This window comes from Ascaphus truei, chromosome 2 (assembly GCF_040206685.1).
Source record: "Ascaphus truei isolate aAscTru1 chromosome 2, aAscTru1.hap1, whole genome shotgun sequence".
Classification (NCBI taxonomy): domain Eukaryota; kingdom Metazoa; phylum Chordata; class Amphibia; order Anura; family Ascaphidae; genus Ascaphus; species Ascaphus truei.
In genome coordinates this window covers 477300252-477324183 of record NC_134484.1, presented here as the reverse complement: position 1 = coordinate 477324183, position 23932 = coordinate 477300252, and the positions used below count along the sequence as shown (strand labels likewise).

At 49.5% G+C, this 23932-nt stretch overlaps 1 protein-coding gene across 9 annotated transcripts in view; it reads right to left on the bottom strand.

Annotated features, from left to right (window-relative positions):
* Positions 1-23932, bottom strand: part of LOC142487997 (uncharacterized) — a 199078-nt gene that overhangs the window by 26887 nt on the left and 148259 nt on the right. For all 9 annotated transcript variants that reach the window (XM_075588286.1, XM_075588290.1, XM_075588287.1 and 6 more), the window contains 2 exons: positions 2127-2240; positions 1837-1950 (listed from right to left, as the gene is read on the bottom strand). In XM_075588286.1, the coding sequence (XP_075444401.1) occupies positions 1837-1950; positions 2127-2240 (228 nt within the window). The remainder of the gene's footprint in view (positions 1-1836; positions 1951-2126; positions 2241-23932) is intronic.

Here is a 23932-nt window from a genome sequence, read left to right as displayed (position 1 = left end):
TGGCTCTGTTTACTAGAGATTTTGAGTAGCAGAGGCACCCCTTTTTGAGAGTAGGGCGGGAGATCTCAGAAATGGGGGATCAAGAAACTGATCCCAATTTTTAGTTAAATTTGTATTTGTGTCTGCGTTTTTTTGGGTTTTTTTCCACATCAAATTTTTATTGAATATCTGGTACAGACAGTAAGCAATCTTCCAACCCATTATCTTATATTGGTGTTACCAAATAACCCTTTTTATACAATTTGTGTAAATTCAGTAAACAAAACAGAGCCAATAAGACAAGACATCACATATAAACACAACTCTACTCACTGGGGAGGCTCACAGACAGACTGACACACACCACAGAAGGAGGGGGGGGGGGATTGTAATAATAGATGATTTTTAGTTTTTTGTTGTCTCTTCTCAGAACTCAGTTATCATGGTAGCAGTTATTTCCTCAGTTCCAGTTGTGGTTCTGTCCCATCCTGTCCTTAGTATCTTAACTGTCCGCCCTGTCATCTTCTCTCTCATCTGGTTTGTCAGAGGAGAATGCACTTTCACCTATTACTGCCAAATATTTGTCTAACCAAGGGGACCATATTTTGAGAAATTTTGTGCCGGTGTCGTTGACCAGACTTGTCAACTGTTCCATCCGGCAAACGTACCAAATTGTTTCTAATCTTAGGAATCGTGGGTATTTCTGGTTGCTTCCATAGTGCTGCGAGCTCACACCGTGTGGCTGTTGCAAAGTGTGCAACTAATTTGTGCTCCGATCTGTTTAGCCCCTGCGTGCGCCTACCGAGCAGGAACAGCCAGGGGTCAAAGGGAACCGAGATGCCGAGTATACTCTGCAGCTCCACAGCATATGCAACAAGTCTGCCTGTACTCCACATTGTTTAGGGCACAATGGGGAGTATCCCTTGATAAACTTAGCTAATCTTGTTTGGGTCAGATACCACCTCATAAGGACCTTATATGCATTCTCCCGTAACGTGGTGCATATGGAACTCTTTGCTACCGCCAGTAAAATATAGTCCCAGTCTTCGTTTTCTAATGTCTCGTCCAAGTCTATTTCGCAGCGGCTTTGGTAACTAAGTCTGGTGTCGTTGTCATTTGCTGCACATACTACCTCTATGTATATCCTAGATGTGAGTTCCGCTGTTTCTGTTCTTCTAGAACAGAGCTGTTCAAAATTGGTTCTTTTAGGTCGATTTGGAATTTGTGTGTAGAACGCTCTGATCTGGAGGTATTTAAAAAACCTCAGAATTTGGAAATTCTTTTTCAGATTTAATTTGTTCGAAGGTTTTTATCGATTTTCTGCCTTCCAGATGTAATAGCCTAGTGAGGCCTTTGTGTTTCCAGATTTCAAAGTTTTTGCTGGTCAGGCCTGGAGCGAAGTCAGGGTTACCCACAAAAGGGGTCATAAGAGTATGCCTGTTTGTCAGCGCATATCGGTACTTGGTGGCCTCCCAGGTAGACATGGGTATTTGGTATTTTTACGCACCCGTGTTGGAAGCCAAATTAAGTCCTGCAAGGTGACTGGGGCACAGCAGTCTTCCTCTAATTCAACACTGGTCAGGCAGGGGAAGGGTCTCTTGATTATGTTTTTCCAAATGCGTTTTATTGCATCTATTGATGGTCAGATACCCATAACTCTGCATTTCCAACCTTTATACGTGTCTGAGAGCCATATTGCACTTCTAACTCTGCTGCACGTGGCTTGTCCCAGAACACCCAGCAGGCATGGGGACTTCCTATGAGAGGCAATTAACCATGAATATTCGCTAAATGTGACCATGTGCCGTGTAACAAGATAACATCCCTCTGTGCAGACAAAAGGGGAAATGTACTCACCAGAGACAGGAAATGGAACAGTTTCACTCTTTATTGGGGTCAGATGTTCCTCAGTGTTCGCCTCTTCTTTCTCTGATTTAATCTCTAAACTCTCCAGTACAACCAATGGGAAACCTGGCAACAAGAAAAGGAAAATCCATCATGTAAAGCTGGGAGTGGGGGCTCTTCTTGTGATTTCACCTCCTCTGATATTGGTATAATATAATACAATACTTCTTGTAATACTCGCTAAATGTGACCATGCTCCTTGTAATGATGCAATGCAGCTGTGAGGATGTAAGGGTACTTACCACAAACAGGAAATGCATCTATTTCTTCCTTTATTGGGGTCAGATGTTCCTCAGTGTTCACCTCTTCCTTCTCCGACTTAATCTCTAAACTCTCCGGTACAACCACTGGGAAACCTGGCAATAAGAAAAGGGAAATCCATCATGTAAAGCTGGGAGTGGGGGCGCTTCTTGTGATATCACTATACAGAAATACTCTATACTGATTCCTGAGGGGAGAAGTAATTGACTCTACATGCTTATTAACCCCGAGTGCGGAGGGAGTTTTTACCCCAGAGGGCTGAAAACATGGATTTTTTTTGTGCTACCAATGTTCAAACATCAGTAAATATAAGATTGCCCCATAAAAATCATGTATACTGGAGACTTCCGGTGACGTCACCGTGAATGGAAGGGTAAAAGGAGAGCTCCCGACACCCTCCCTATAACGCTATTAGAAAAGCACTCCAAACCGGCCGATTTCACCCCAAAAGTGTCTAACAGCCTCCCTAAGGTACCTAGGCATGACGGGGAGGAACCAAAAGAAATCACAGAACCCCGTAACTAAGTTCTTCCACCCAGCACAGCGACAGATGGAGCTGGCAGCAGGCATCCAAGATGGCGACGAAGAACACGAGGACGCCGCGGAGGCGGCTGATATACACCAGCCAAGTCCTGCACAACAGCAAGAGCTCAACCCGGCTTTTTTCGAAGCCCTGCTCCTCAGAATGAGAAAAGGATTCACACAAGACCTCGAGAAGGTCTTAAGGGACATTAGAGAGGATGTTAACAAATTGAACTCACGGGCAGACGAAGTGGAGGCGAAAATTACAACGATGGCAGATTCACACTCAAACTTGGAGGATGAAATGGCGTGAATGGGCCACGAAATTGCCGAGCTAAAAAACACCATTGAAGATCACGAAAATAGGGACCGCAGGCAGAACCTGCGGTTCAGAGGTATACCCGAGACGGTCCTCCCAGAATCCTTACCAACTTACCTCAAAAACATCTTCTTAAAGCTGGTACCTGACCTCACAGAACACGAGCTCCTGCTCGACAGGGCGCACAGAGCCCTTGGCCCTAAATCGCCAGACCCAAAGCGTCCGAGGGATATAATCATGAAGTTCCACACATACACGGCGAAAGAAAAGATCTCTGCAGCTGCGAGAAGGGAAGGCTGCATCAAAATAGATAACTACACAATTCAAGTATTTAACGACCTCTCCAGATGGACTGTCCTAAAAAGACAAGGGATGAAGCCCCTCACAGCACTTCTTAGGGATCGCGGAATCCCCTACCGCTGGGGCTTCCCCTTCAAGCTCATTGTCCCGAGGAACGGGCGGTTCTTCACCATCACCGACCCTGACGACATCAAGGAGTTCCTCGAGGCGATCGGTGTCCCCAACCGAAGAGACGAGGAGAGAGAGAGAAGCCCCCCCAGAGCTCCACGAGCAGACCCGGCTGAAACACCAAGAGCATCGGAACGAATCGCCAGTCAAAAGACCCAGGGAGCAACAAAGCCTGCCTCGCAAGAACAAGATGGCTGATCCACGTGCATCAACCAAACCTCCACACCACACCGATCTCTCGCCCCACCTAGTCTAACCCTCCAATACTACCCTCCCTTAACCCTCCTTACCACAAGCACCAGGAAATTCCCCCAACCCCCCCCCCTAGAATCCAGATCCCCCCCGCCCCCCCCCAATCTCCCTCCCCCCCCCCCCCCAAGTCTCCCCTTACCCCCACTCCCTATTGCCCTTCCCCCCCCTTCCCTCCCTCCCCCCCTTCCCTATCCTTACCTCGTCCGTCCCGAGCCGAGCCGTCCGGAGCCCCAGCACAAGCCGGCAGATGACGGGCCTATCACCACTGAGATAACAAAGTGGATCCATCCACCAACGGGCCCACCACGGGACGTGGAGAAGTCGCCAACGTCATCAGCCCCGAGGAACGAGTCCCAGGACCAAGACGGCAAGGCCCGCACGCACGCAATGGTGCAATAACCCCGAGGGAAAAACGATCCCCTCCTACCTCCCCCCCTCATACTATTCCTCCCCCCCGGCCATAGATCCCGAAAGACAGGAAACTCAACACCGAGGCACCCGTACGGATAGGGCCGCCGGCCCCCTGAACTCCACATGGACAAGGGAATCCCCCCCCCCCCCTCCCTCCCAGGCTGAAACCACCAAGATGTCCTAACAATGCGATACGCAAACCCAAATGTGTAAATAGATGTCTTCCCTCGCCCCCCCACTCCCCTGAAAGAACAGAATTCGAAGGTGATATAATGACTAACACTGGGCGACAAAGACCCACAGTTGTTTAAAGTATAAGCAATAAACACTCATAGCAAGGGTTTACAGCACTTACAAACGGCCAAGAAGTTTTCCCATAAGTTGTAAATTATACCTATGCCTAGAGAGATAAGCCAGCTCCCTCCCCCCCCACCTACTCCCTTCCCTTGCCTTTCCCCCCCCCTCCCTCCTCCCCCCGGTTCCCCTGTCTGGCTAAGTATTAAGAGAAACGGTCTCTTCAAAACTGCATATGCATATCCACAACCTGTCAAGATGTATATCTAAATACAGCTAAACCCCGTTATAACGCGGGTCTCGGGGTCCACCCCGAGACCACCGCGTTACTAACGGGGTCGCGAGAAAAAAAAATGGCCGCCGCGCTTTAGCGCATATTCATCCCGCGGGACAGGAGATGGGAGCGGGCATGTCCCTCCGCTCCCCGCTTCCCCCTGTCACCGCGGGACAGGCCGCGGGGCAGGAGATGGGAGCGGGGATGTCCCTCCTGTCCCCGCTCCCCCCTGTCACCGTGTGACAGGCCGCGGGGCAGGAGATGGGAGCGGGGATGTCCCTCCTGTCCCCGCTTCCCCCTGTCACCGCGTGACAGCCCGCGGGGCAGGAGATGAGAGCGGGGATGTCCCTCAGGTCGCCGCTTACCTCAGATCCCGCTGCCTGCATGGAGGTGGTAGCGGGGGGTTTCTTCTCCCCACCGCTGTCCCTGGCGCTCCCGCTGCCTGCGCGGGAGGAGGGGGGGGAGCGGGTGGTGGTGCTGGTCGCGGCCTTTCCTGTGCTCCGACCCCACCCCCCGTCTGTGTAGAGTGAGAGAGTGTGTGTGTGTATGTATATATGGGAGAGAAAGTGTGTGTGTGTATATGGGTGTGTGTATGTGGGTGTGAGTGTGTGTAAGTGTCTGAGTGTGTGTGTAAGTGTGTGTAAGTGTGTGTAAGAGTGTGTGAGTGTCTGTGAGTGTCTAAGTGTGTGTAAGTGTGTGTAAGTGTGTGTAAGTGTGTGTGAGTGTGTGTGAGTGTGTAAGTGTGTGTAAGTGTGTGTAAGTGTGTGTGAGTGTGTGTGAGTGTCTGTGAGTGTCTGTGAGTGTCTAAGTGTGTGTAAGTGTGTGTGAGTGTCTGTGAGTGTGCGTGAGTGTGCGTAAGTGTGCGTAAGTGTGCGTGGGAGTGTGTGTGAGTGTGTGTGCGTGTGCGTAAGTGTGTGTGAGTGTGTGTGAGTGTCTGTAAGTGTGTGTGAGTGTGTGTGCAGTGTGAGCAATGAGCAATGTGTGTGCAGTGTGCAGTGTGTGTGCAGTGTGTCAGTGTGTGCAGTGTGAGCAATGAGCAGTGTGTGTGCAGTGTGCAGTGTGTGTGCAGTGTGTCAGTGTGTGCAGTGTGAGCAATGAGCAGTGTGTGTGCAGTGTGCAGTGTGTGTGCAGTGTGTCCAATGAGCAGTGTGTGTGCAGTGTGCAGTGTGTGTGCAGTGTGTCCAATGAGCAGTGTGTGTGCAGTGTGCAGTGTGTGTGCAGTGTGTCAGTGTGTGCAGTGTGAGCAATGAGCAGTGTGTGTGCAGTGTGCAGTGTGTGTGCAGTGTGTCAGTGTGAGCAATGAGCAGTGTGTGTGCAGTGTGCAGTGTGTGTGCAGTGTGGCAGTGTGAGCAATGAGCAGTGTGTGTGCAGTGAGTGTGTGCAGTGTGTGCAGTGTGTGCAGTGTGCAAAAAAAAAAATGAAAAAAAAAATATTTTTTTTAAATTGTTTTTTTTTTTTTTTTTTTTTTTTTTTTAAACGGGAGCCACGGGAAAACCGCGTTATAACCGAATCGCGGTATAACGAGGCGCGTTATAACGGGGTTTAGCTGTATTGTGAGTTTGAAGTTCCTCTGTGGCAAAAATCTGTCAACCTCAAAACACAACATAAAAACCGGGTTTTTGATATGGCATACATTGCACAAGGGACAGTCCATTAACCCCCAAGACTCCTCCCCCACGCTGCCCCCCCCTCAACCTCCCCCCCTCCCCCCTCAACCTCCCCCCCCCTCCCCCTCTCCTGACCCCCACCCCCCCGACTAACAAACCGCAAAGAGAACCGCTCTCCTTAAAGTTACCTATGACCGGGGCGTGGCCAAGACACCGAGCAAGCAAGACCTGTGTCTATACAGCTCCGTCCCAAGAGAGGACAAAATAAAGATAACTGGGACCAAGAAACCCCTCAAAAAATATTAAAAAAGCTGGGGGAAGATATCATACTTATGCTGAATGCCCTGGTGGCGGTGGATTACACACAAACCCCAAGTATACACGCAAAGACCGGGTCCCCTGGGCCTCCTCTCTCAAATTGCTGTGTGGCTAAGATGGCGGCCAAGCAGGACTGATTTACCTGGATCCGGCGCCAAACCCCGCAAGGTAGTCTCTCTGAGACCAAGGTCTGCAGACCCCCAAACCATCTGGGATCCAGAGAGCGGAGCGAGGATCTGACCGGCGGCCTGATCCGCATCAACCCGCCGCTGGTTCAGGCGGAGAGGTGGGTGCCGCGCGGGACTGGTGACGCCTGTTGGGCCTTTGATCTCTTCACATAGGAAACCGACGGGGGCCTCCCGCTCTGCGCGACGGCCGCACCTGATGTCGGGTCCCGGCGGTGTCTCATACCCCCCTGTCAAAAGCCACTTCACTAAACAAAGACCTACAACAAAATAATAAACACTGCTTAAAATAAAAATACTCTGCTGGTGCTGCTGGAGGCTAACTAAAATGGCCGTCATGGCGCTGTAGCTGCGCGCCGCGCTTACCTCTCCCGTCCGGCAGTAAACCCAATCAGCGCGCCTTCCCGCTATCCCCCCCTGCCTCCCTGTGCGGCCTTCCACCTGCCTGCACCGTCTCTGCGAGGAGGGGGGCTGAGAACAGCTGCTGCCTGGATCGGAGCTGTCTGGCTCCTTGCGTTTCAGCCTGCGTGCCAAATCCAAGATGGCCACCGCAGGCTGGATTTAAAGGCATATCTCCCCCCTCCAGGAACATAAATAAATAAATAAACACCACAACATAGAAAATCAGAGAAAAAAAGAGTCACCCCTTCACCCCCAAAGGAGCCGTCCCTCAGCGGTGCGAGGTGGGGAGGTGCTGGACAGGAGAGGCTGTGATCTGTCCCCCCTAGGGCCCCCTCCCCCTGTCCCCATAACCCCAGAAAAACCCCAGACAACCATTCAATAAAATGACTTTATTTCGACTTCCGGTGACGTCATCCAAGATGGTGGGTTAGTCAGGGAGCTCTGAGAACCCTCACGCATAAAAAGACCAGAAAAGACTTTCCCCCCCCCCCCCGAAACTAACCGCAAATAGTCTCAAGCGACGCCTGAACCTCACAGCATGCCCCAGAAGGCAAAAGCGCCAGCTTCTAAAGGCGTCCCGAAATTTTTCCAGCCGCAGCAAAAACGCGGCCCCGCGAGCATGCAGGGACCTCAAGATGGCGCCGGACACCACGCGGCTGCGTCCCCGCAACGAGAGGGAGACACGCAGGCAGCGGAACCAGCCCTAGAAAGGGAAATCACGCGCACCTATCTGGAGGAACTCCTCTCTAATATGTACGATAGGCTACATAAAACCCTCAAGCAGGACCTCAGGGAAATGGTGACGGGCCTACGTGAAGAAATGGATACCCTCACACAAAGAGCTGACGATCTAGAGAGCAAGCTTGAAGAATCGTTGCAAGCTCAAGCGGCGGCAGATGATGAGATCATGCGCCTGGGTGAGGAGGTCAGACTCCTGAAGGACAGCATAGAAGATCAGGAGAACCGGGACCGGAGGCAGAACCTCAGGATTCGGAATGTCCCGGAAACGGTTCCCCCTGAAGCAATAAAATCTTACGTGACTGACCTCATTAACACCCTGTGCAAGGACCTGGATAAAAGAGATCTAGAAATAGATCGCGCACACCGCGCACTGGGCCCCCGCTCGAATGATCCAAAACGAAGGCGGGACATTATAGTACGCCTCCATAGCTACTCCACAAAGGAGAAGGTTATGACGGCGAGCAGAGAGGCGAACAATTTGACTTTTCAAAATGAGCCGTTACAAATATTCAGTGACCTCGCCAAGATCACAATTGAGCGCCGCAGAGAACTCAAACCACTCACCCAAATACTGCGGGAAAACAACATACCCTACCGATGGGGATTTCCATTCCGGCTGGTCGTAAGCAGAGGCGGGAAGCAGAGATCCATCAGACTGCCAGAAGAAATGCAAGGATTCGCCCGCGAACTAGGCCTGACGTTGCCACCTGCACGGAACAACACGCGGAGGGAACCACGAGAAGCAAGCCAGGAGCGGAGACCCATCAGAGCGTCGGAAAGATTGGCCGGCCAGCAGGAGCAACAGACCTGATCGCCCGGAGGAGAAGCCCTGCGACCCAGAGCCCTTACCTCCCGAAGGGAGACCATGGAGAAAACCAGCGTGTCTACGCAGTCCCGTTAGTTGTTGTTCTACCAACCAGTTGACAAAAGAGTCCCCAGCACCCCATGGCTCGGTTTGTTGGAGCCAAGATGTGCACCCCCACAAGCAGCATAGGCGAGTTGAGAAGCGCGGAGGCAGGAGAGGGGAAACCTGATCCACCTGGTGGCCTTGCCGGCCAAGCCCCGCTGGGAACTCCTCGACCTACCCGTGGACATCACCCAGACCAGGTTTGATTGCCCCCACTCCAGATAAACGTTATATCTGGTCCCGGTGAGAAATAGCTGCCCCCCCCCCCCAATCAGACTGATACAGAACCCGTTACCCCTGTTGAGACTGTTAAGCGCTTTTTCCTGTGCTGCGGAACTTACCCTCCCCCACCCACCTTGTTTATGGGCAGCTTACATCCCTGTTGAAACCCAAGTTGTAGCTATGTTATAAAGCCCCTTAATGTCAACTACAATAGCCTATATGATGGAACAACCCCCCCCCCCTTCACCATCAACCCCTCCCCCCCCTCACCATCACCCCCCCCCTCTCACCATCACCCCCCCCAGTGCCCCCTCCCTCATCCTCATCCCACCCCTCCCCCCTTATTTGTCCTCCCTTTCGCCCCCCTAACCCTCCCCCCCAACTCGCGACGGCGAACGCACAGCAGAACACCTACCTATTACAACCTACACAACACCCCCAGTATCAAGCAGCCAATCCCACACTGCTCCGGGTGTCCACTAGAGAGTCCCCTACCCCCCCCCCCCCCGCCCGCGATCTCTACAACAGTGGTTTCGCAATAATCCCCAACGGACCTATCCACAATCACCCCTTCCCCCCCCCATTACCCCAGCCCCCCCCCCCTCCACACCCCCCCTCCCCAGCCCCCCCACCCCCGGATAGAACGAGGGGCTTGAACGTCACCACCAAAGCTCCCCAACTCACTACACGCAAATAGAGCTGAGACCGTCACTTCATAAGTGTCAATACGATTTACCAGCGTAAATAACGGTACACTTACCATACAAATGACGCACAGCACTACACCAAAATACCTCCAGTTGCCTCTTCCCCCCCCATCCCCTTTCCCACAATCCCCATCACCCCTCCCCCCCCCCGGATACCACGCCAAATACCCCCCCCCCCCCCGATACCCTGCCCCATCCCTCTGCCCCCCCCCCCCGGATATGATGAACCCCAGCCCCACCATAAAGGTTCCCAACCTCTCCGCAAGCAACTAAAGCTGAGACCACCCTGATGTAACGGTCTATTTGTAATGCCAATGTGTTCTACCAATGTGAATATCTGTGTATCTAATGTAGATGTATATATGTATAGGTATATGTGATTCAAAGCTAGCTGCCAAAACACTCACCACACACTCACCCTGATGTCACCTATTCCCCCTCCCCCACGTACCCCTTCCCCTCCCCCCTAACCCCCCCCCCCCCCCTACAGAACCACCCAGCACCAAGATCACCTTACCTGTTACTCCGGAATACCAAGACGCCGCTCCCCTTACGACGTCACAATGAAAACAGCGAGCGGAACAGCACCCCGAGTTGGCCGCATAACCCCGAGAAACCGCTACGCAGCTCGCACTGAGCAAACCAATCCGCAGACCCTAAGGTGTGCACTTGCAGCCCTATAGAAACCCCACCACGACCCTACCCATAACTACTCCCACCCATCCCCTCATACCACCTCTCCCCCTCCCCATCCCCCGGCTCCTCCCCTCCCCCCCCCCTAGACACCATAGTGAACACGCACCCCTCCACTAAACCCCCCCCCCCCCCATATACAACCAAGACGCAGTTTATTATGGTTTAACTGTCCACATGGCCTATTTACATAATTCACTGACCACCTATTGTACAAATGATTACTGCATGTATAACCTACTGAAGTGAAGAATTGTATAACTACTGTGCAGGTGAACCAAACATAAGCAAGGCGCCGCAATGCCTACCACTCCCCTTTCCATCGTCATCCCCCCCCTCCACCCTCTCTCCCCACCCCCATCCTTTCCTCTCTCCCTCCCCCCCCACCCATATCATCCCTCACCCCCCTCTTTTTCTCTCTCCCCCAAACCTCAAAGCCCCTACAATATACAGAGGTACCAATTTACACACAGAAGAACCACCCCAAGTCCTATACGTTGCACAAAGAATACCAGCTCCCGATAATAAAGAACATTGATACATAAAAGACGGCATGATAATCTAATGTCAATAGCTACCTACATGCAGGGAATAGACCCCCACATGTGACGCGGAAATGCGCTCTAGAATCTCTCTTCTGTCTGGCCCCCCTCCCCCCCCCTAAATCACCTCCTCCCCCTCCCCCCCTTCCCCCCCCCCCCACTTACAGCCTCCCCCCCCTCTCCCCCCACCCCTTCCCGTATGAGAACAAAGGGTGTGAATGAGAATTCTGGAGGGGAAAAAAACACAAAGAACCAGAGGGTTCAGCCCCCCACCCCACACTGCCCACCGGATGCTGACACCGAAGTCCACCTTGATGGGCATTATCGCCCAAAAGCCGGTCGCCCAAGGACCAGGCAAATACCTGTTAGGTTCATGCACGAACCTCATCTTCCTGCTCTCTCTACCGCTGATTCTGTCCCAGCGGTCCTACCCCCCATCCCCCCCACCCTCCCCTTACCCCCCCCCCTCCTCGGACCATTCAGTAAACCTTTCAAAACTACAAGCTACCTTACAATGTTTGCCAGGGCTAAGAACACTCTTGAGCCATAGAATCAGGGCCCCCCCAGATGGGAAGGGAGGGTTCTTAACTACCACAACCACAAAAGTCACATATGGCTTCTAACGCCCCAGTGAAGATAGTGTCGCTTAACGTCAAAGGACTCCAAAATAATAGAAAAAGGAGGCTTGCCCTCCAAGACATGAAGCAGGCAGGGGGAGACATCGTATTCTTACAGGAAACCCACTTCACATCTCAAGACCCCCCAAATTTGTACAAAAAAGTGTTTCCAACATGCTTTTTCGCATCATTTAGTAGTAAAAAGCGGGGAGTGGCTATACTAATCAGACAAGGAACTCCATTCAATCATGTCAAAACGACCATGGATCCAGAGGGTAGATTTCTTGTGGTATATGGCTCCTTAGCGGGCTCAGCAATCGCTCTAGTCAATGTATATGCCCCAAACGAAAATCAAACAGAATTTCTGAAAACAGTGCTTGAGGGCATAGACCCGGGATATCTGTCATCGATGATAGTGGGAGGAGACCTAAACATGGTCTTTAACCCCATCGAGGACAGATCAACCACAGGGGGTCACCCCCGTACAACCCACTCCCAAATCGCCGGGAAAAGGTTCAGGGAATTAGTGGACGAGTTCTCATTGGTGGACGTTTGGAGATCACAACATCAGGGCCAGAGAGACTATACCTTTTACTCGGCACCTCACCAGACCTACTCGCGCATAGATCACTTTCTGCTGACCAAGAACATCCTAGAGGCAGCCACGAAATCAGACATCGGCCCCATCACGTGGTCAGACCATGCCCCAATCACCTTGACCTTATCCACACCATTCGAAAAGACAACATCATTCTCCTGGAGATTGAATGACTCCCTATTGAACCACCCTGAGATAGAGAGAGAGATCAGAGCCTCCCTCAAGGACTACTTTTTCTTCAACTCAGGGTCGGTGTCATCTCCAGCGATACTATGGGAAGCCCATAAGGCGGCAATCAGAGGCAAATTTATCTCTATTGCCTCCCATAGGAAAAAAATGAAGCAAAAACTGATTTTGGAACTTACTGATAACATCCTTAAACTTGAGCAATCCCATAAAGCTAACCCTGCAAAAAAAATCTATAAAGCCTTAACAATAGCCAGACAAAAGCTCAAGCAGACCCAACTGGAAAAAGTTGAAAAAGCCCTTAAATGGACTAATCAACATTATTATGATAAGGGTAACAAGGCGGACAAGCTCTTGGCCAGCAGATTAAGAGGCATCCAAAAAAGGTCCCAAATAACAGCGATTAAGAATGGGTCTGGCGAAACGCAATATAGCGACAAAAAAATAGCGGCGGAGTTCACAAAATATTATACAGAACTTTATAATTTACGACCTAAAAATGGTCGATCAGCACCAAAAGCATCAGAAGCGATCAAAAAATACTTAGATAAATGCCAACTCCCCACCCTGACTGAAGAGGACAATGAGGTCCTCAATGCGGAGATCACGAAAGAAGAATTGGAAGAAGCGGTAAAAGCACTAAAGATCTCCAAGTCTCCTGGCCCTGATGGCTTCACAAATGTCTATTATAAGAGATTCTTGCCCATACTATCCACGCATCTACTAAAAATGTTCAATCATTTTATGGAGGGAAATTCGATCCCCACCTCCATGTCCCTAGCCAACCTAGCCATAATTCATAAGGAAGGCAGAGACCCGATGCAGTGTGGAAGCTACCGTCCAATCTCCCTTCTCAACAGTGACCTCAAATTATATAGCAAAATTTTGGCCAACAGATTAAACCCCATTCTACCGAGACTGATTAACATCGACCAAGTCGGATTTGTGGCAGGTCGACAAGCCTCGGACAACACACGTAAAATAATTAATATTATCGAGCATATCCACCTTACAGGCACCAAAGCAATATTACTCAGCCTAGACGCAGAGAAGGCGTTCGATAGAATTGACTGGCTATTCTTAGACCATACCATGCGTAAATTTGGCTTTCGAGACGCATATTTAGAAGGGGTCCGCAGACTTTACCAAGATCCATCCGCAACGGTAAAACTACCAGGAAGTAATGCCCAGAGCTTTGGCATTCAAAACGGCACGAGACAGGGGTGCCCCCTGTCCCCTCTCCTTTTCGCACTAACTATAGAACCCCTGGCGGCTACAATTCGAAACAACGTAGATATTCAAGGGATAGAGATTGGGCGTACGCATTACAAAATATCCCTCTTCGCGGATGATATAATACTAACGCTCTCAAGACCCCACATTTCCCTCCCAAACTTACAAAAAGAGCTTCTAGACTTCGGAGCTATATCAGGTTATAAAATTAATAACGATAAGTCCGAAGCCCTGAACCTCAACCTGCCAGAGCCAGAGATGAAACTCCTTAAACTAAATTTTAAATACCGATGGTGCTCCTCCCATGTCAAATATCTGGGAGTAAAGATATCGGGGAACTACCATTCGCTATACCATCACAATTACCCGGCCCTATTTCGGAAAATAAAATTAGACCTAGAAAAATGGGGGGCATACCAAATTTCATGGATCGGGAGAATGATCTCGGTGAAAATGAACATACTCCCCAGATTACTATATCACTTCCAGACACTCCCGATCCACATCCCTGGCACAGAATTGAAAAATATCCAGAAACAAATTCTCCATTTCATCTGGCAGGGGAAAAAACCAAGAGTCGCAAGATCAGTTCTACTTACTTCAAGGGGGAGAGGGGGCCTGGGGGTCCCCGACATTATGCGGTACTACCAGGCCACCCAGTTAAGGCAGGTAGTAGTATGGAACGCGGAACCCGGCCAATATTGCTGGCTAGACATAGAAATGCAATACGCCGGCACGCCTTCTCTGCCAGCATGCCTTTGGTCCCTGAGTAGGGAAGATTTGCAGAAAAACAAATTCCAATTAGGACCAATGAGGCACACATGGGAGACCTGGACGAAATGCAAATTGAAATTCAAGCTCACAACCACCAAATCTCAACTCATACCAATTATCCAAAATCCCAAATTCGCACCAGGATGTGAGCCCAGACAATTTGAGCAATTTACAACCAAAAACATAAGGGCGATTGCTGACTTCCTGAGCTTTGGGGAATTCCTGAGCTACCAAAGGCTACAAAGCAAATACGAAATACGGGGATTGAATGTCTTCAAATATCTCCAAATTCGGCACTACGTCCAATCAATATCACCAACGTTGGAATTTCCCCCTCTGACGAACTTCGAAAGACTGTGCACAGAGACAGCGCATCAAAAAGGTCTGATAACGCAAATATACACAGAACTAGAAAGAGCAACAGATGCTCCAGTTCATGACTACATGCTCCAGTGGGCAGCAGAATTGGGCATAGTTATAGACCAAGAGGATTGGGAAAGTATTTGGGAATCAGCCTCAGGAACTTCCATATGTACCACAATCAAAGAAAATATTTACAAAATACTGTTTCGCTGGTATCTCACCCCAGTTAGAATAAATCAAATCTACCCTCTGGCTTCAGACCTATGTTGGAGAGGCTGCGGACAAAAGGGTGACATGGCCCACATATGGTGGTCATGTCCAGAAATTCAGAAATACTGGGAAACCATACAGACTTTAATCACAGAGGTCACAGACCTCACAATACCCATTGATCCGCTGACCTACTTGCTGGCCAGGCCAATCGAGAACATTGACCGCCCAACAAGTAAATTGATCTCCTTCATTCTCACGGCGGCTAGATGTGCGGTGGCGGCCTCGTGGAAGAAGGTGTCTCCCCCCCCTAGGCAAACTGTTAAAAACAGAATACAGGAAGTCATGTTAATGGAAAAGCTCTCGGCTTTTCTAAAAAGGAAAACGGAGCCCTTTTACAATACATGGGAACCGTGGCTGTCCCGTATGACAGATTAGTGACGACCATTCCCACAGTAGAAGACAGCAGTAGTGGAAGAGTACAGTACAATGGTCAGAGAAGGAAGGGTCCTCCCTTCCCCAGACCCTGCCCCCCCCTCCTCATCTCTCCATCACTTCTTCTCCCCCTCCCCCCCCCCTCTCTCTGTTTCGACCCTCACGCCAACCCTGCCGACCCACACTTGAAGGTCGGGGGAGCGTTGAGTCTTTCCCTCTTTCTGTCTATAAAACAAGAAAAACCTGTATTAGGCAAAATATTGTTTATTCTGTATACAATGTATTTCACACAATGCCTAATAAAAACTGTTGGAAAAAAAAAAAAAAGTTACCTATGACCTCCCTTAGCTTATCAAGAGAAATAACGAGGGAATGAGTGTCTGGAGATATACACTGTTGTGATCTTCCTTTTTTCTTTTGCCTTTGCCTAACAATGTAACCCAGTAATCTGTATATTGTACCGCAATGAAAAGTGTTGATGTAATGGGACAGATCATTAAACCCCAAGCTCTCTCCTCCCCCCTCTCCAACCCCCCCCCCCTACCCCCCTCCCCCCCCCACCCAGCCTACTCCACAACCTTTCCCCCCTCCCTTCACCCCCATCCCCCCCCACACACACCCTCCCCCCCCTATACCACCCCCTCCCCTCCCCCTTCCCTCCACACACACACCCTACCTCCCCCTGTGTCCCCCCCCCCCCCGCCCAGATAACGTACAGGAGAAAACCTATACATGCGCCTTGTACCCGAAATCTCAATCCATTATAGTAATGGTTAAGACAGAGTGAAACAGACGTCTGCTAAGTACTTTAAACATATGTGCCTAGAAATGCAAACCTATAAAAGACATATTATTGCGAGGGGAACTGCGAGGATATCACGGGATATAACCTTGATTTCCCACACACCCTAAGGTCCCATTCCCCCACCCCACCCTCCTCCTTCCCTACCCCCCCCTAAATGTCCTCCAGGCGTCCTCCCACTCCAATATAGGACCGATAACGTGGTCTGACCATGCCCCGATAGATTTGACCCTATCTCTCCCGTTTGTGAAGCACACCTCCTATAATTGGAAACTTAACGATACCTTACTGAACGACCCCCAAACAGTAGATACGATTCGACACAAACTAAATATATTCTTTGAACAAAACAAAGGGTCAGTCCCTCTAGCGTCAACACTGTGGGAAGCCCACAAAGCTCAAATCAGAGGAGACCTAATCTCCCTAGCATCTTATAAAAAAAAACAGAAACTAAAAACGCAAAAAGCGCTAACTGAAAAAATAACTACTTTGGAACACCAACATAAAAAGTCACCTTCCAAGAAACTACTCAGAATACTTGAAAAAACAAGGACTGAACTAAGACAGTCCCAATTAGAGGAGGTGGAGAGAAAACTTAAATGGTCCAACCAGAAGTTTTATGATAAAGGCAACAAAGCTGATAAACTTCTAGCATCAAAACTTCGGGGCATAAAAACAAGGGGCCAAATTACAAGAATCCACACCACTTATATCGAAAAAGAAATAGCCCAAGAATTTGCAAAATACTATACGGATCTCTACAATCTCCACCCCCCCAACCAAGACCCATTAGACGCAGACTATATCTCGCAATTTTTAGCAAGATGTAATCTACCTTCTCTCACGGACGAGGAACTCAAAGCCCTAAATGGTAAGATCACCCAGGAGGAATTGGCACAAGCCATAAGCACCCTTAAGATAGCCAAAACCCCTGGTCCAGACGGCTTCTCAAACGCCTATTATAAAAAATTTAGAATGCCGCTCTCCCCCTTTCTACTTGATATGTTCAACTCTTTCCTAGAAGGAGCCCCGATCCCAGGCACAATTTCGGCTGCCAATCTAGCTATTATACATAAGGAAGGAAGGGACCCGCTGCAATGCGGTAACTACAGACCAATCCCCCTGCTTAACACAGACCTGAAACTCTTTAGCAAGATCCTAGCAAACCGGTTAAATCCTATTCTCCCCAGACTAATTCATATAGACCAAGTGGGATGTGTGTCAGGAAGACAGGCCTCTGACAACACCCGCAAGATTATTAATATCATTGACCACGTGCATCTCAACAAACTCCAAGCTATGATCCTCAGTCTAGACGGCGAGAAGGCCTTCGATCGTATCAAATGGACATTCCTAGACAAAACCCTGCTCAAATTCGGCTTCTCAGGCTCGTTTCTAGAGGGGGTCAGGGCACTCTACCAAAACCCCACGGCATACTTAAAATTACCAGGAGGACAATCCAGTCCGATCCACATTAGAAACGGAACCAGACAGGGCTGCCCCCTATCCCCCTTGCTATTCGCAATATCAATAGAACCACTGGCGGCCCAAGTTAGAGCAGACCCGAACATCACAGGTATAACTATAGCTGACAAAAATTATAAAATATCCCTTTTCGCGGACGATGTCATTCTGACCCTATCTAACCCACATATTTCCCTGCCCAATCTCCACAAATTATTAGATGAATTTAGTTAGGCCTCAGACTACAAGATAAACAGGGACAAATCCGAGGCACTGAATATATCCCTCCCCGAAGCCACATGGAAACTTCTCCAATCAAATTACAAATATAGATGGAACTTGTCCCATATAAAATACCTAGGAATAAAAATCACTAAAATGTATTCCATGCTATATAAAACGAACTATCCCCCCCTATTTAGTCAAATCAAGAGAGACCTTGAGACATGGAATACATACCAGATTTCCTGGTTTGGCAGAATCGTCTCCGCTAAAATGAATATCCTTCCCCGCCTGTTATACTATTTCCAAACCCTTCCAATCCCAATACCGCTAGCCGAGCTAAAAGATATGCAAAAGCAAATAATGCAATTTATATGGAAGTATCGGAAACCCCGAGTTCCGAGGTCAGTGCTCATGGCAGCTAAAACAAGAGGTGGACTAGGAGTACCAGATGTGGTCAGATATTACCACGCGACCCAGCTCAGACAAGCAGTAGTCTGGAACAGCCCCCCGAGTACAACCTGCTGGTTAGAAATGGAGGCTAGCTATGTATCCCCTCTCCCTCTCCCAGTATTGTTATGGTCCCCAGAATATAAAGAAAAACCTCCCCAGAAATTTGAATTAGGAGCAATGAAATGCACGTGGTCTATCTGGTCCAAAAATAGAGGGAAATACGGCCTAACTTCACCCCCCTCCCAACTCACCCCCATACTTGGGAACCCTGAATTCCCTCCGGGATGCACCCAAGCCCAAATCGGTCTATTTCAGGACCTTCATATTAACACGGTAGCGGATCTGCTAGAGAATAACGAAGCTCTGTCCTTCCAGGAGCTCAAAAACAAATTAGCGACCCCCCACCTCCCCATTTTTGCATTCTTACAGCTACGACACTTTCTCAGAGCTCTGTCCGCGTCCTCAAAATTCCCCCCCCCGTAACCAAATTTGAGTCCCTCTGCCAAGTGAGAGAATACCAGAAGGGACTAATCATATCAATTTACAGAATAATCGAAAACTCCCTCCCCTCGCCCTCACATGCCTATATGCAAAAATGGTGTTTAGACCTGGGCGTACCCCTAGATCTCGAGGAGTGGGAGGACATCTGGGAGGCAGCCCCCAAAACTTCAATCTGATTGAGCCAGATCTTCCCCGGCGCATCGGACCTGTGCTGGAGAGGATGTGGACAAAAAGGGGACATGGCCCACATTTGGTGGACATGTCCCGAAATCCAGAAATTCTGGACCAGAATCCAGAGATTGCTGGACGAGACCGTGGGCCTGGAGGTCCCGCTGGACCCTCTGACATACGTGCTGGGCAGCCCAATGGAGGACATCCCGGCCCCCGAGGCCAGACTGATGTCAGCCATACTCAAAGCCGCAAGATGTGCGGTTGCAGCAGCCTGGAAACAACTGAAAGCACCCTCAAGAAGGACAGTAGTAAACAGAATAAACTTAGTCATGAGCATGGAAAGACTAACAGCAATGCTCAAGCAAAAAATGCCACAATTCCACAACACTTGGGAACCATGGATAAGCTTGGGAACCTCGCCACCAGACTAGGCCCAAACATAAAAAATAACCCATCTCCCCCCACCTACCCCTGACACTGGCAATAAGAGAGGAATACCCCAACACCTTTCCCCCCCCCCCTTCCTCCCCGAAACCTGCCCCCCCCACAACCCATCTTATGTCGTTCCCATCTATCCCCCCTCAACCAGAGTCTCCCCCTACCCATCTCTTTCTTGACACAAACTGAGAAAAGGCTTTATTGAGAATGTCTCCATAGAATACAATCAAGTCCAGTTATTCCCATACGATTGTTAAATACTGTACTGATTGTAACCCCTGAATGTAACAATTTTTATCTGTCTCCAATAAAGGAAAAAAGATTGTTAAAAAATAAAAAAAATAACAAAAAAATCACGTGTACTTTTTCATTAGTGCATGTAGCTTGTAATTATACTGTAGATATTTTCAGTCCGTTTTTTAAACATACTGAATAAAGACAAGTGAGGATGTAAGGGTACTTACCACAAACAGGAAATGCATCTATTTCTTCCTTTATTGGGGTCAGATGTTCCTCAGTGTCTGGCTCTTCTACCTCTGACTTAATATCTAACCTCTCCGGTTCATCCACTGGGAAACCTGGCAATAAGGAAAATCCATCATGTAAAGCTGGGAGTGGGGGCGCTTCTTGTGATATCACTATACAGAAATACTCTATAGTAATTCCTATGGTTTTGTGAGGCTCGGGGAGCCACGCCGCCATCGGCGTGCTTCCCACTCACCTGCACCGCCGCGGGCTCCTCCGCTCGCTCCCGCCTCCACCGACACCGCACTAAGGCGCTCATGCACGCGCCATCTAAATAGTGCCGGTCTATGGCACACACAATGCGCACTCGGCCAAACCCACGGAGGCACGGTCACGCGCACGGTAGCCCTGCCTCCTCGCTCTGACAGGTGCTCCTTACACCTGCGCTCTGCCTATCACAGCCCCTGCTGGCCACACACCTCCACGCTGCAGTTCTCCTATTGGACGCGCTCTCCTCCTTATGCTCAGCTGTGCCACTGGCACTTTGGCTGAGCATAGAACCAGTTTGTTGTTCTTACCTCTCTCTGCCACCACAGTCTTGCCTTGTCTTGCTGCTCCTCTTCCTGTGTACCGACCCGGCTCTCCACGATTATCTTCCACTCGCCAAACCTGACCTCGGCTACCGGACAAACGACGACTCTAATCTCTCCAATCCCTGACTCGGCTAAAACAGTACCTGCAACTTTCCGTACCTCTCCTGCACTGACCCCGGCAAGTATATCGACCATCCGTACCTCTCCTATCCCGACCCGGCAACCCAACCAAAACTACACTCCAGACGTGCCTCCGTGGCTGTGGGTGGCGTTTTATCCATTCCTACATCAGCACCGTGGTCCCGCCTTGTTTGTGGTGAGCACAGCGTGACAGGGGTGGAGTGAAGGGATTGATTTTACTTTCTTAATCCTATGAGTGCCGATGGAGCTTTTACTCCCGAGCGCTGAGAACATTATGGCGTTTTTGGAGCTACCAATGTTCAAACAGCAATAAAAATATTATCAATAGAACTTTAGACAAATCATGCATGTTTTTTTCTTCATTAGAACATGTAGCTTATAATTTTGTGCATTCTTTAATATTATTTCCCAAAATATTCCAGTCACTTCAGTCCATTTTTTTAAAAATCATTCTGAATAAAGACAAATGAGGATGTAAGGGTACTTACCACAAACAGGAAATGCGTCTATTTCTTCCTTTATTGGGGTCAGATGTTCCTCAGTGTTCGCCTCTTCTTTCTCTGACATAATTTCTAAACTCTCCATTACAACCACTGGGAAACCTGGCAATAAGAAAAGGAAAATCCATCATGTAAAGCTGGGAGTTGGGGCGCTTCATGTGATATCAACTCCTTTGATATTGGAATAATATAATACTTCTTGTAAAGAAATGTATTACTAGCCCTTCTGGCAGAAAATGACTTGGAGTTGAGTGTTTGACTCGCGTAACTGTAAAAGAATCAGATATTCCCTCCTCACAGATCTCAAAGACACCAAAATATCTCCTCTACTCACTTAAGTGTGGATCCATGCTGGCAGGGGGCAGTGCTGCTCTGGAGGTGCTGGCAGGGGGCAGTGCTGCTCTGGAGGTGCTGGCTGTGGACAGTGCTGCTCTGGAGGTGCTGGCAGTGGGCAGTGCTGCACTGGAGGTGCTGACCAAAGGTTCTCTGATCTATATTTTTTGGATGACAGCTGTGCCTGTATAAAAGAGAAAACAGAATTGGAATGATCTGTTTTATTGGGCAAATATACAGCATTTAGTATGAGCTTTCAAACCTAAGATTATTAACCCCAAAGGAGTCGGAGAAGAAACGAAAATCTGCTGATCACAGAGGATGACACACACAGCAGATGTATACAAAGAATGCCACGATATGGCAGGAGGAGCCAATGACGTCACAGGGAGAGACCCGATCAGAACGGAGTGAGGATCGCAAGTAGCTGATGCCCGGATAGATAACCCGACGTGGGAAAGCACCAAGCGGTGACGGAGCAGATCAAATGCTGGGGATGCACCATACAGAGAAGTCTGCTATGACTGATGAAGACAACGGAGGATCACCCAACGCCCCCTCATTAAAGTACTGAAGCCTCTAATGGACGCTATGAACAGAGGGAGTTACCTGCAGATCAGCACACCTGCAATTCATCTAGGATAATTCCCAGAGGGCATTGTGGGATGGTGGGGATATAAAAGGGACTTCACAGGACTTTGTCATTATGCCACTTTATATCACTTGAGAAAGAGACCGCATGGTCGAAACGTTGTGTTTCTGGCTTCAATACATTAGAGTTTAGCAAATCCGTCAGTGCTGTGTGATTTCTTGCGTTCCTGGGTATGCTGCAGGATATCATCCATTCGTAGGAGCACCGGTAATTCTATCACCTTTTCGGATTTTTTATGGTTGGAGGAGCTTTTTTGCGTCCTGGCAGGCGAGCCATTGGCTGTTTGCCGTCACGTGACCGGCCCACCGTGCGCAAAATTTAAATGGAACTGTCTCCTGCAATTCCGCACGCCTCCGGAAGCACCTGCTAAAGCCGCACTCATATCTCATGCAGGGGGTAAGTGTGCTGGCTCAGCGCGGGTCAGCAGTCTTTTTGACAATGGCCCCGGCCTTAGTCTCCAGCGCTGCACAGACCCCCCCCCCCGCCCCCAGTCTCCAGCGCTGCACAGACCCCCCCCCCCCCCCGCCCGCCCCTCCAGTGTCTCAGACATGATTTAAAATGAGGACATGAGAGAATGCAGCTGAAATTTGGGACATCAGAACATACTGTCAGACCAGGACTGTCCCCAGGCAAACGGGTCAGTCTCACACAGAGAAGCTATAGCCCATAACACACACTTGATGCTGGCCCCTGTGGTCATGAAGGAGTTAAACTCCAACCAATACTCCCTCAATCTAATTACTTTCTAACTCTATTTAATAACTTTCCCAATCTTATCCTCACTGATTCCTAATGTTAATTCCCAATGTATTGTATTGTATGTCTTTATTTATATAGCGCCATTAATGTACATAGCGCTTCACAGTAGTAATACATGGGGTAATCAAATAAATAACAGATAATATAAATAGCAGATCATGGGAATAAGTGCTTTAGACATAAAAGTAACATTTCGGAAGAGGAGTCCCTGCCCCGAGGAGCTTACAGTCTAATTGGTAGGTAGAACGTACAGAGACAGTAGGAGGGAGTTCTGGTAAGTGCGTCTGCAGGGGGCCAAGCTTTATGTATCGTGTTCAGAATATCCACAGTGCTATTCATATGCTTCTTTAAGCAAGTGTGTCTTAAGGTGGGTCTTAAAGGTGGATAGAGAGGGTGCTAGTCAGGTACAGAGGGGAAGGGCATTCCAGAGGTGTGGGGCAGAAAGTGAGAAAGGTTTAAGGCGGGAGAGGGCTTTAGATACAAAGGGGGTAGAAAGAAGACATCCTTGAGAAGAACCCCCATTATCTCCCAGTCCCTGTGATACAGGAGGAGTAACCCCCCCAGTGCCAGAGGCTCCCCCTCACTATCAGAGGCTCAGCCTCTCAGGCTCCTGTGTGTAAGGAAGCTCAGAACAGCACTGGGATAATGTGCACAGGTCACACAAGGGAGGGGAAGGGAGGAGGAGGAAAGCACTTACCCAATAACACAGGCTGAAGATCTCTGTGCAGCAGGGGGTGGGCAATGTGAGGGGGACACAGGAAAAGGGACTTAGAGGCTTCAGAGCCTATTCCTCAGTGTGTCCCCCCCTCAGTGCCTGAGATGTGCACTTTATCCCCCCCTCACTGTGTGTGTACTTCCTATGGAGGGTGGGGCAGCCCCTGTGATCTCTCAGTCCTTCCCTGTGGGAGTGACCTGGATCCCCCCCTCAGGATGTGGGACAGTCTGTGCTCAGGGTCAGTGTTTCCTGCCGGAATCAAACCTCAAACACCAGGGAATCCGGCTGCAACAGAGGG